The sequence below is a fragment of the Esox lucius genome, chromosome 8 (genome assembly GCF_011004845.1).
Source record: "Esox lucius isolate fEsoLuc1 chromosome 8, fEsoLuc1.pri, whole genome shotgun sequence".
In the NCBI taxonomy this organism is placed as follows: Eukaryota; Metazoa; Chordata; class Actinopteri; order Esociformes; family Esocidae; genus Esox; species Esox lucius.
This window is the reverse complement of record NC_047576.1, coordinates 320,730-334,148: the sequence shown is the minus strand read 5'-3', so window position 1 is coordinate 334,148 and position 13,419 is coordinate 320,730. Positions and strand designations below refer to the sequence as shown.

Genomic DNA, 13,419 nt, shown 5'->3' with positions numbered 1-13,419 from the left:
GCAAGAACGCCAATAAACAGTTTCGGAGTGACGTGACGATATCCAATCAAAATGGATTACAGTTCATTATACAAACCCTTTCCTTTTGTAACACCAATGAAGTTGCAGAAAAAAGTCAGCGGGTATTGTATTTGGGAGGGACATATGTGGTAAGAATATGACCGTTTACCAAACTTAACATAACAAGTTATTTGTACATAATTATACATTTTTAAATTCACCTAATATTAACTTGATTTCTGAACTTTGTAAATGCTTTTTTAAATGTTGTATTGTATCATACAACATTTAAAAGCTCCTAGTTTCACGCTGTTAAATTATTGTGCCGGGTGACTAGGGTCAGTCTGACTTGTCATAAGTCCTAATGGTTTACCTTGCATTAGTTTATGTGACGGGGTACATGGCTCAGCCTAAAAATTATGCTCAAGTATCCTTTTGAATCCAAGGAATGCTCTCTCTAACTTTCCTGGACATGAGCCCTTGGACCAGGCAGGAATGCCAGAATTACTCATAGCTGACCCTGTCCTAAGTCCTCCTGGTTGTATTTCAGATCAAGGTGCTACCTGATGATTCCTGCTGTCACTGCCCACACCCCACCAGTTTGTCCCTGTTCATACACCTGTTTTATTCCCTGGCCTATAGCCCCAATGACATGCTTGTCATCTGAACATGCAAAAAAAATTACATGGCCCAGAAGTTCATGGACTCATAAAATCTCCATCTGGCACAGCTAGAAGAGGACTGGCCTCCCCTCAGAGTCTGGTTCCCCTCTAGATTCTTCCTCATTTTCGACCTGTTAGGGAGTTTTTCCTAGCCACTGTGCTTCAACTCTGTTGGTGCTTGCTCTTTGGCATTTCAGGCTAGGTATCTTAGAAAGCACTTTTGACAACTGGTGATGTATAAAGGGCTTTATAAAATCAGATTGATTGATTAGACTCTGTGACATATTTCAAAATGCAGTTTCAACTTGTTTCTGCCTTGTTTTATATATTTGTAAATTTGAGCAATTAGCATACAGCTCCGGAAAAATTAAGAGACCACTGCACCTTTTTCTTTCCTTTTCGAAAAGGAAGGTTTTGAGTGAAGAACAGAAGTGTTCAATTTGCAGTGGTCTCTTAATTGTAACCCTTCTGTTACTCAAAACCTTCCTTTTCAACTTTTTTGGAAAGGAAAGAAAAAGGTCCAGTGGTCTCTTATTTTTTTCCAGAGCTGGATATATATATATGAAGAATACATACATATACATGAAGAATACATGAAGGATATATATATTTATGTGTGTATTATTCACATTCTTATGCCCCCATGTGGCCTAAAGGTGACATCACAGGTGGACACGCCAGAGTTTCCAAACAAGTTTATTGAAAGACTGCGGTCTAGGTTTGCTTATTTGAAATATACCTAAAAAATACACCTTTTCAGAACAACTTATATCACACCCAAATATGTTTTCATATTTTTGCATAATTCATAATTCTAAATGAATGACATGATATGACCCTGACTTCTCCTTTGATGAACATATAAAATACATCTCAAGAGTTGCTTTTTTCCATCTTTGGAACATAAATCAGAAGGGTTTTATCAAAAACTGATGTAGAAAAACAAGTCCATGCTTTTGTTACTTCTAGATTAGATTACTAAGGCTAGGGCTGATTTTAAAGTTTTATTGTGAGCCTATAAAGCAATACATGGACTTGTTCCTACTTACTTCACTGAAATGATCCAGCCATACATACCTACACGTAACCTTTGATCGCAAGATGCAGGCCTTCAAATTGTACCTAGAATTTCTAAACAAACAGGAGGCAGAGCTTTCTCTCATTGAGCTCCACTACTGTGGAATGATCTGCCAATTAAGGTTAGAAATGCAGACTCAGTGCAAACTTTCAAATGTCTACTAAAGACTCATCTCTTCAGCATGGTCTATGATTAAGTGCAGTCAGGCCCAGGGGTGTAAAGGTGACCAAAAAGACTTGATATTGTCTACCCTTGCTGTCTTGCCAGATGGGCTCTCATCGCCACTGGGATGCCCTCCCTCCATTGTCATTCGGGGGGGGGGGGGGGGGGGGGGGGGGGGTCACTGGCTTGTTGTTGCCTCTCTGTTGCGCCAATTGTGCAATTGGAGTGAACTCTTTTGGTAATACCCAGCCCTCACTTCAGGGTGGTTGCAGTTGGTTGGTGTCCCTTTGGTTGATGCTTAGCAATGTGGGTGGATTGATTTCCTGCCTGCTGGGCCCTGTCCAGTGCCTCCCCCAGATAGGGCCACAGTGTCACTGGACCAGTGTCTCAACCCCAAGGCTTTACGCTGCTATATTATTGTGCCGGGGTGTAGGGTCAGAGTAGGTAAATCCATGTAAACCTAAGGAATGCAGTCTCTAAATTTACCGGCTCTTTTCGGTGAACGTTGAGAACCAAGGCGCATTGGCAAAATCAAACAGCGAGTATGTTCAGATAAATTGACTTATTATTTAGTGAAGATTGTATATCCACACTAAATAATCTATAAACAGATCGGAGGGCATGTCTTTGTTCCAGGTGAATTGTTCCAGTAGCATGAAGTCATGAAACAACAAGAGGGCGAAATACAAAAGGTAAGATAATTATTATAAGATATAACGATTTTGAAGATAAATTCACGCTCAAAAATAATTATAGCCTACGTTTTTGCTTTTCATTTGAGATGTGCACTTTTGTCCTTATTTTGAAGCATTTTAAACGAACAGCCGTTAGGGAGCCTCTTTCTGGTGTACAGGGCCAGAAGAGCCGGCTCACCAGACTCTGAATGGCCATCCCTACTCTGCTAGGTAAACGTTACGTACTGAAACGTTTTGTTTGGTGTAATGAATACACCCGTGGTTGTGCTGCTCGCTGATCATGCGCACCGACACAAAACTACGAAATATGGCGGCTGACTCCTCCTAGAGAAGTGTTGGGGTCTGAATTAATTTCATTAAAAGCTTCCCTGGTAAGTGACTTCCCGTCATTCTGAAGTAGATTGTAACTACAACTGCTCGAAAATTGTATTAATTAATCATTAATCGTAATGAATCAAGTTTTTAGCGAGAAGGTCGCTTCGCTTGCTACACTAGCTTGCTTGCTAGCTAACTGACGTTGTTGTCAACACTTACACACTGCTGGCGCTAAATAACCATCAACTTAGCTAGCGAGCTAACTATTTGTGTAGCCTAGCTACCATAGTAGTACAATTAAGGATGTATTTATATTTAAATACATTTATTTTAATGTAACGTTTTCTACAATGGCTTAACACACATTTACACCTGATTGGCTAACCACCTCTGAAAGCTTAAGTGATTTAGCTAACTAGTTAGCCAGCTAGCTAGCATTGTTAGTTAGCAACTTGACATCATTTACGTTACGTCTAGTTGACTGACGTTGTATTCAACTCGTTCTCGTTTTTATCATTCTCGTTGAAGAATTAGTCGATACGCTGAAAATATTGAATACAATTTTGTATTCGATAAAAGGACAACAATTTCTGCCGTTGTACTGGATAAACACTTCAATGTATTTTTTACATTTTCAACTTGTTACGCAGTTGTTATGAATATCTTAAATTACTTAAAATAGTTCTGCCTCAGTTTTGTCTCTGTAAAATTAGGATTTGTTTTAGTAAAAGTTGATATACTTGTGTCAAAAGGAAATAAGTACAAAAAGCAACATCCTCAGTCTGTGATTTTATCAATCAGATTTATTTTAGAAATTCCTTTTAAGTAAGCATTTATCATAAAATCCACATGTATACAGCCAGCCTGTAATCCCAAAGTTCAAGTAATAAGTCCTCTCCCGGTTGCTGTAATTTCCTATTATCAGTACATTCCTTAAGATATTCAAATGTTCAGATTACCTGCTGGTCAGAAAATGTATATTCAGGATTTAATGTCAGTTGGCATATCATAGCCAAGCATTCAAAATAATAATCACAGTATTTAGAAAGAGAGCTGGATAGATCAATACACACCAGGATAATCTCCACCAGACATAGACTGTCCCTAGTTTTAGAATAAAATTGAAAAAGGGCGTATTCTTCTTGAGCATGAATCAAGCTCCTGCGTTACCTTTAAAATGTGGAGGCAAAGAATACACTATCCATATCAAAAGTGTAGTTGTGCTGTTTTAACTCTACATTGTTAGTTTACATAATCAAGTTGGTTGAGGTGACGGCCGGTAAGTTGAGGTGAAGTCGAACAATTAAAAGATGCATCCAGCAATATGTGGAAAAATGTGCTTACTGAAGTTCTGCATGTTGGAGAAAGTGCCCATACTGCATCCGGCAGATGAGTGGGAACTGAATGCTACAGAGAGAGAAATGTTTGACTGTAAAAGGCTCTCGGATGAGAAAATGCCATGACATTTTGATATGATTATTTTACCAATAAGCTTATTTAAAAAGCTATTAAGTAGACAAACTCATTATTTTGTTAATTCATGTTTGGGATGTTTGTTTTTGTTTTTTGGCCACTTTTTGACCATTTCTTAATATATATAATATGGTAATTTGAGGGACAAGTGTGTATATATATATTTTTTTATTTTTTTGACCTGGTGGGAAAGAAAAGCATTTCCTACCCTTCGGCAGTTGTCCCGTTTTAGGCCAAATTATAAAGATGAGCCAGTAGACTAGAGTAAAACCGTTGCAGAAAATGCTTGCCAAGAGTTATACAGAATTAATAAGAGGAAACTATTTGAGATTGTGTTAGTTCTAGGGGCCAAATATATATTTTCTTCTTTTGGCTGCTGTATTTTTTTTAAATTTTCAATCGTTGGAAAATACTAAGAAATGGCATATTATTTATATTATCTTTAATTTGTTGCTTTGTTTTTGTAGTTTTTGAGAAAATACAATTGGAGGGATGGTATGCACCCAGCGCAATAAAATTATGTTAATAAACCCTTCAACAATATTACTAATGGCCTATTCTAGTTTAACCTGTATTGGTAACATTTACGGCTAGTGCAACTGTATTTACCCAAGCCTATGGTTCATTTTAGGTTTTGTTTGGCAAGGAGTGATTTCCAACAGCAGTTCTACCTCTTCCTGTCTTGCAGTTGCTTTGCAATTATCTCTCTCATTACTTACAAAAGTATGTCTAAAATTGAATTCTGTTTGGCCAATATATTCATGGATTAGGTGGTTGATCATTGAAGGGTTAGAGTGGAGAAGAAACATACTTAATTTGACATTTTGGCTGCTTGCATCTCTTTGCTGTCTCTCCTTTCTACAATCCTTTTCTTGTTTCCTTGCAATAGATAATATTCCAACTACCACAAACTGTATGTTTTAAAACATGAAGGATATGAACTATGGAAGTATGGGAATTGGTCATTTGACTTGTTGCCTTGCTGTTCCCACATTGTTCCATGCATGATCCACCCGTGAGAGTCATAGGTTTTGACATTATAAGGTTGTTGCAATCGTCAGTGGACGCCTAACACCACCCACCCCTATTGACAGGTTCATTTTCTGTTTTGTAGTGACACTGGGTAGGCCTCCGGCCTGGCACCTGCCTTGTAGAACAACTACATTTTCCAGAAGCCATTATGGGCAGGACTTCGCTTAAAGGTAAGGACATGGACTGTATTCACTATGCTGCATCATTCCTTTGTAGGTTTTTTTTAGTAGCCCTTGTTAAGGTTACTCCCCCAATGGGACCCAGACTGGTACAAGGCTGTGTGGGCCTTAATGAACAGGATAATTATCCCTACTTCCATGTGAAATGGGTTATCAATTGACTTCATCCACTTCGATTGTTAACAGTAGTGCCTATTTGACTCCCAGAAAAATAGGTCTGCCCCCATTGATTATTTTCTTTCATTGATTGATCTCTTAACTAATCTACTCGTCAAAAAAAAATTATATTAATAAAAGTGCTTTGATGCCTAAAGCCACTGTTTGATTATATAAGTTACAAATTAGTTGTGGCGTTTTGACATTAAAACCAGCAATAAGAAAATCCTTGCCTCACTCACAGCAGTTGCTGGTCTTCCCATTTTCAGCCAGTATAAATTTACTCCAGTGTGCTGATGTTGTAGACTACAACAAATGCCTTGTAACTATATTAGAAGTGAAATACAAGTACAAATGAACAGTGTTGTTTAACCTGCAAACCAGTAAAGTCCATCAATTAAACTGTACACGCTGGACCGAGATCCACCCCAGGGAAATTAACTAATTTGAGACTTAAGTTCAGCATCCTGGAGAACTCCCCCATACCACATCTGGCAGACTGGGGTACTAGTGAGGAACTACTTTAAGGGATAGACATGTTGCATATATCAGGAGAACAACTCTCAGATGAGAGAAGGCCATTGGCTTTTAATATTATTTTACCCCATAACCTTAAAATTTTATATTTTAATACACAGAAAAAGCCCAGAGGGAATAGGTCTCTGATTATACACCACAAGACAGACTTTAATACTTTGGTTGTTGCCCTGGCTGTGCTAAGTGGTATTTTCAATGTTTTAATTATTTTTTCAATTACCTGATCAATTTAGGTCAACAACTATCTGTCTCCTTTCAGCTGAAAGCTCTTAGGTTTTACCCATGGTGATGGATGACAAGGATTTTACATGTGACCTCATTTATACCCCAGGGCAAGAGGAACGGGTTGATGGACAGAATACAGTTCTTGGAACTAAAAAGCTTAACATAACATAATGTTTGGTTTCATTTTAAATACAGTTAAGTCCTGAAATATTTAGGCGCTGACACAATTTTCATAATTTTGGCTCTGTTTTATACTTTCAGCTTTAATTCAAGGTGTTGAACAAAAAATCATATGAAATGTTTAGGAATTGCAACCATTTTCATACACAGTCCCCTTATTTCAATTACTCAAATGTAATTGGACAAATTAACACAATCATAAATACAATTATTTGTCAAGTACTTTTGTTGCAGGCAATGACTGCTTGATGTATGGAACACATGGACATCACCAAACGCTGGGTTTCCCCCTTTGTGATGTTTTGCCAGCCCTTTACTGCAGCTGTCTTCAGTTTGTTCATGGGTCTTTCTGCCTTAAGTTTAGTCTTCAGCATGTGTAATGCATGCTCGATTGGGTAGAGATCATGCGATTGACTCAGCCACTGCAAAATATTCCACTTCTTTGCCTTAAACAACTCCTGGGTTGCTTTTGCAGTATGTTTTGGGTCATTGTCCATCTGTAAAGTGAAGTGCTGTCCAGTCAACTTGGCTGAATCTGAGCAGACAGTATATCCCTATACATTTCAGAATTCATCCGCCATTCAGTGCCATTGGGAGCCATGCATGTCCATGCCGCCACCGTGTTTTACAGATGATGTGGTGTGCTTCACTTCATGAGCCATACTTTTTTCTTCCCATCATTCTGGTACCGGTTGATCTTAGTTTCATCTGTCCAAAGAATGCTGTTCCAGACCTGGGCTGGCTTTTTTAGATGTGTTTTGGCTAAGTCTAATCTGGCCTTTCTATTCTTGAGACTTGTGGTGAACCCTCTGTGTTTGCTCTCGTGAAGTCTTCTCTTTATGGTAGTTAATGTACTTGAAGTAGCGTTATAATACCAAATTAATTGTCTTCCCGCTTATTTGTTGTATTCCCAACCACTTATATGAATGATAATTTCCGTCCATTTTGCTATAGTAAAGTTTGTATGGAAGGAACTGTTGTAAAGGGAACCAGCAAAGTGTATCAGACAGGCCTTTTCTGATTGGGTGAAAAATATATATATATATATTTTTTTTTCATCCTAAGGATGGCCTGTTTCACTTGCATTGAGAGCTCCTTTGACCACATGTTATGGGTTCACAGCAACAGCTTTCAAATGCAAATGACCCACCTGGAATCAACTCCAGACCTTTTACCTGCTTTATTGATAAAGAAATAATGGAATCGCCCACACCTGTCCAATTTTGGTCCCTTGTAAAAGAGGGGGTTACATATTAAAGAGCTGTATTTCCTAAACACTTCCTCCAATATGGATGTGAATTAGGGGTGTTGATAACCGAGATTTTCTTAAATAGAAATATTGATATCTTGTTAATAATACACACACAATATCTTATTCAGGCGAAACTGTTGTATTTTTCCAAAAACCTCTCTCGGTTTTTTGATACCTTATTCATGTCACTTATAGACATGATGCATGTGCTTAAACCAGGAGACTGGACCTATGTACTGGTGTTAAACCAGGAGACTGGACCTATGTACTGGTGTTAAACCAGGAGACTGGACCTATGTACTGGTGTTAAACCAGGAGACTGGACCTATGTACTGGCATTGAAATCCACTCATTAGCATGGAAAAAAGGACGTTGTATTTTTCCAAAAACTCCTCTCTGGTTTTCCATAACTTATTAATGGACAAACGAAGCATGTGCTTAAACTACAACTCTGGACTATACACTGTTTGAATTAATGCCTTTTCACTAGGCGAAACAGGTTTTGTATTTTTCCAAAAACTCCTCTGGTTGTGGATCTTGTTTCTGTTCATCTGGTTGCCTTTTCACTATCCATTAAGTGTAATTGTTCTTTTTGTACGCTTTTCTTTTTTTATTTGTACAGTTATGGTTACAGACTCTCTCCACCTCCATACACTCATATTTTGAGTGTAATTAATTTGCCAAAAAAGAGAAAAAAAACACATTAAACAAAGTTGAAGATGAATTTGACTGATAGCATTTTTTTTCTTTTTTTTTTTTCTATAGATACTGTGATAATATTGTTACCGTGAATTATTTTGGTCACAAAAATCGTGTAGTGAAAATCTGATATTGTGACAGCCGTAATGTGAATACTCTCAAAGTAAAGCTGAAGACTGCACTTTATGCCCATATTCATTATTTTACTGTAACTTGAATATATTTTGGTAAAAAGCAAAAATAACAAAACCTGTGTCAGTTTCCAATTATTTCCGGATCTTACTGTTTACTTTAGGGGTACCAATAATTTTGAAACCTCTTTTGCAGGAAAAATCTTACTACTACATTAACATGTCTTGTTTTTGCGAAATTGTGTTGAAATAATATTATTTGACTCCAGTTTTGTTTGAGCCTGAAATACGAATCATTGTTTGTGTTTTTCAAGTTTAATTAAGGGTGCCCATTCTTCTGGAGTTGACTAACTACTCATTCATTTTTGCAGATCAGTCTGTTATGATTTACACATGATACATTCTGGGTTTGTCGTTCCTGAACATGGCTTAACTGTTGGTGTTTTCAGATCAGAAAGAGAAGAAGGAGAAAGCAGGGAGAAGTCTTCTTCCTCCATGTCCTGCTCCAACTAAAGGTATTAGACTCCCTGTTAGAGACACCTCTTAGCATTAGCTATTTCTAGCAATCAATTAGTCAATGTTGTTTTATACAGCCATTTTTGCTTAAGTAATCCAATTCCAAACCCATTACGAGCCAGAAATGCAAATTTGGATGTTCAGTGGCCAGAATAAAATGTCCAGTTGGTCAGTCAATCTGACGGTGTTGATGACCCGTCCAGTTGGTCAGTCTGACGGTGTTGATGACCCGTCCAGTTGGTCAGTCTGACGGTGTTGATGACCTGTCCAGTTGGTCAGTCTGACGGTGTTGATGACCCGTCCAGTCGGTCAGTCTGACGGTGTTGATGACCCGTCCAGTCGGTCAGTCTGACGGTGTTGATGACCCGTCCAGTCGGTCAGTCTGACGGTGTTGATGACCCGTCCAGTTGGTCAATCTGACGGTGTTGTTGACCCGTCCAGTAGGTCAGTCAGTCACTAACTCTGAACTTTTTTCTCCCAGAGCCGTTCAGTTGGGAGGAGTACCTGAAGGAAACCTCATCCACGCCAGCCCCGCCCAGCTTCTTCAGACAGGTATGTGTCCAGTACTGTTTCAGATTCATTCATGATTTGATTTCTGCAGGGTTAGGGTTTACCCCAACAGGCTGCCCTGTTCTGTAGAGCAAGCAGGCGTTTAGCTCCTAGCTCCTCAGAAATCTGATTACTGGCCCTAGCGGTCACATTAGCAAGATGTTTTACCTCTATAGCTGATCCAATGGCTGCATCACACCGTACATGGGCAGTAAAAATGCCCATCGGTCGAGTGCCCCAGGTCTTATGGTCTGCTTATGGGTCAGCCAGGATAGGTCACGTGTTGGTCGCTGGCTACTATTGACAACAACAGGGGAATAATCCGACACTCCCATTGCTGGAGTGAGGTATGACAATCCACAAGTGCCAGCCCAGTTATTTGGTAGAAAGGCTGGGTACCACACACTCAACAAGTGCCTTCTAAGGCGACTGCCACAGGCAGCAGCTACAGATAGTAGAGCAAGTAAAGTGGCTGTTCTGTCCTTTACACATTTCAAGGATGACTTAGTTAACGAGGGGGTGCGGGAGCTAGAGGGAATTATTGATATACCTATAACCATGTGACAGTGGGAGTGTCCTGACCCTGCGCCTCCTCTGTGTACCGGAGTAGCACAGGGGGGATGTTTCTTCACATCCGATGTTCTTTCCCCATTGGACTCGGCCCACATTTACTGTCCCACTGGGTAACATTAAACTTGGAATAAAGCCCTCTGTCAGAGATGGGAACAGACATAAAGGGCACACCGCCTGTGGAACTATGTGGTGTTAGTACACACATCATACCCTTTCCCTTCTTTATGGCTCTTGCTGGGCGAGGGCTAGTTGACTATATAGGTTACTGGTCCTGCCATTAACTGCATGGCCCTGAACAGAAAGAGGGAAGAGTTCAAAGTTTTACGTAGGGGATTCATCTGTTAAACGGCTTTGTATGCATTTGCCTGCATGGCTTCCAAACCACTGTTTGTACCCACCCTTTCCCAGTCAGCCTCTAGTTGTGATCTTGCTAGGGGAGCAAAATCTTCTGAGCTCAGAGCCATACCATCAATCTTTTATCCATAACTCAACGTCCTCGTGGACAGAGGGAAGGTTGGCTGCCATAATAATAGCCTGGCGGCAGATGTGCTTTGTATTACTTCCTGACTGAGTTTTCTGATGTAGTTGTCTTTGTTTTGGGGTTTGGGAAAGCTGATATTGTGTTTTGATGATGAAAGTCTTCCATTAAAAACCTTTGAAGACTACTTGCAGGAAAGTTAATCTTTTTTCATTTGAGTTTTGATTGATCATTCAAACCAGCAACACCGACCATCTTGAATTAGGCAACTCTTCACAGCAGGTGACAGAAATTGGTGCATTCACAAAGCAGATGTGAACATCAGGTTTTGCTGTTCTATGCTGGCCTATGTTGTATTTGACCTAAGAGGCCATTAAAATTATAACATGGTTAATAGTAACATTGGTTTGTCTCCAGTCCAGAGTCCCGCCCTCAAATGACTTCAAGGTGGGGATGAAGCTGGAAGCTCATGACCCTCGGAACTCTACCTCTGTGTGCATCGCCACAGTGATGGGCATAACGGGCGTGCGTCTTCGCCTCCGTCTGGATGGCAGTGACAACACCAACGACTTCTGGAGACTGGTTGACTCCTCAGACATCCAGCCAATAGGAACCTGCGAGAAGAACGGAGACATGCTTCAGCCACCGCTGGGTAACCTGACATGACCCTTGACCTTACACTATCCATAACATTTAACCTAATAGTCCAGATCCTTAACACTTTCCATAACTCATTACCTTAGTGCTAATTAACCCTAACTAGGGGTTTATGCATATAAACTACCTTCACTGTGGAAGGGAATGAGGTGCAACACTCATGAGAACATGTTCCATAATGTGTTAGACCTGAATACGAAGGCCAATAAGATGCTCAGCCACTCTGTAGCCCCACGTCCCCAGCTATATGAACCTGGTGTACACCTATGCCCACTGATTCATGCTCTTTTGTGGCCAAAATATGATGTTCTATTTTCAGTAGAATAGGGTGACATTACCGCAGTGTATCATCCTGGGACTTTGTTGAAGCAGGTACTGGAGTGGCAGACCTGGGCAACCCTAAATGTTCTGTGTATTTCTTCTGCAGGGTTCAGAATGAACGCATCCTCCTGGCCCATGTTCTTACTGAGAACCCTGAACGGAGCCGAGATGGCACCCGCTACAGCTTTTAAAAAGGTACAAATAAATCTAGATGAAGGAAAAATTATTCATTCATGTTAAGAAAAAATACAGAACCAGAACTCTTTTGTGCGTGCGTGTGTGTGTGTGTGTGTGTGTGTGTGTGCAGGAGCCTCCACCACTAGCTCAGAACAGCTTTAAACCAGGGATGAAGCTGGAAGCAGTAGACAAGAAGAATCCCTACCTCATCTGTCCCGCTACCGTCGGGGAGGTGAAGGGGGACGAGGTGTTTGTGATGTTTGACGGGTGGAGGGGCGCCTTCGACTACTGGTGTAAACATGACTCCAGAGATCTGTTTCCTGTCGGGTGGTGCTCCGTTACCAAACACAGCCTGCAGACGCCCGGTAACAGTGGTGAGTTGACGCCTACAATCATACTGTCATTTGATTGGTTATTGGATGGATGAATGGATTGGTTTTCTGGTATAGCAATTCATATGGTTTTAAACCATTTGAAAGTTCAAAGGCATCCCATTAAATCGCATTAACTATTTTCTATTGGTAATTTCAAATGTGCTTGTCTGAAGGTTTGTATTGACCATAAATCATCCAGTCTGACTGTAATTAGTTTTATCTTTGGAGCAATGTGTTTTTATATATAATGAACCTATTTGAACTAACCCAGCGGGTATTACAGTAATATAATGATTGTTTCATCCACACCATAGACATGTATTTAGACATCTGGATATCACGCCCTAGGGCTGGTAATGGTAAGGACCTCGTGAGACAATGTTACCACATTAATTAGGTGCTGATTTGATATGTACTGCAATTCAATGTTACAATTTAATGCTTATGTTTTATTTAATTATACTAAAAAGTTTTATTATACTTCCATAGACAATATTCTGCAGAAAGCAATGAATCCTAATATGATATGTCCACGTTTTATTACTATAATTTAAATGTTGATAATCTGCCCTACTTAGTTCTGAGAAAAAAGACTTGAAAGGTTCACACTTGCTTACGCACATTCAGCGTAGTTTACACCCTCTTAGGCCTTAACCTCACTCAGCAATTTAGTTGTATTCAAATTAGTTTTCAAAGTTGTAGTGCGGGTGGACAGCCACTGTGCCGTTTAGCAGTCTAACAGTTCTGATGGACTAAGTTGTCTGAATGACCGGTCAATCAAGTAGCTTAGCAAACTGACTTGCTCAATTGTGAAGACAATGCAATCATAATAGCTAGGTATAATCATACACACCTGGGTGAATGACCGGTCAATCAGGTAGCTTATTATCAAGCTAACTGACTTGCTCACTTTTATGAAGAAAAGCTAGTTATCCAACAAACAAGCTAGAAACCAGGAAATGTTAGCTAGCTGGTAAGTTAATGTTGTTACCTAGCTA

At 39.8% G+C, this 13,419-nt stretch overlaps 1 protein-coding gene across 1 annotated transcript in view; it reads left to right on the top strand.

The window, feature by feature from the left end:
* The first annotated feature begins 2,861 nt into the window (after positions 1–2,861).
* Positions 2,862–13,419, top strand: part of LOC105029430 (sex comb on midleg-like protein 2) — a 35,428-nt gene continuing 24,870 nt past the window's right edge. The window contains exons 1-7 of the mRNA XM_010902782.3: positions 2,862–2,968; positions 5,500–5,587; positions 9,226–9,291; positions 9,774–9,844; positions 11,310–11,544; positions 11,977–12,065; positions 12,178–12,421. Coding sequence (XP_010901084.2) covers positions 5,566–5,587; positions 9,226–9,291; positions 9,774–9,844; positions 11,310–11,544; positions 11,977–12,065; positions 12,178–12,421 — 727 coding nt within the window. The 5' untranslated portion in view covers positions 2,862–2,968; positions 5,500–5,565. The remainder of the gene's footprint in view (positions 2,969–5,499; positions 5,588–9,225; positions 9,292–9,773; positions 9,845–11,309; positions 11,545–11,976; positions 12,066–12,177; positions 12,422–13,419) is intronic.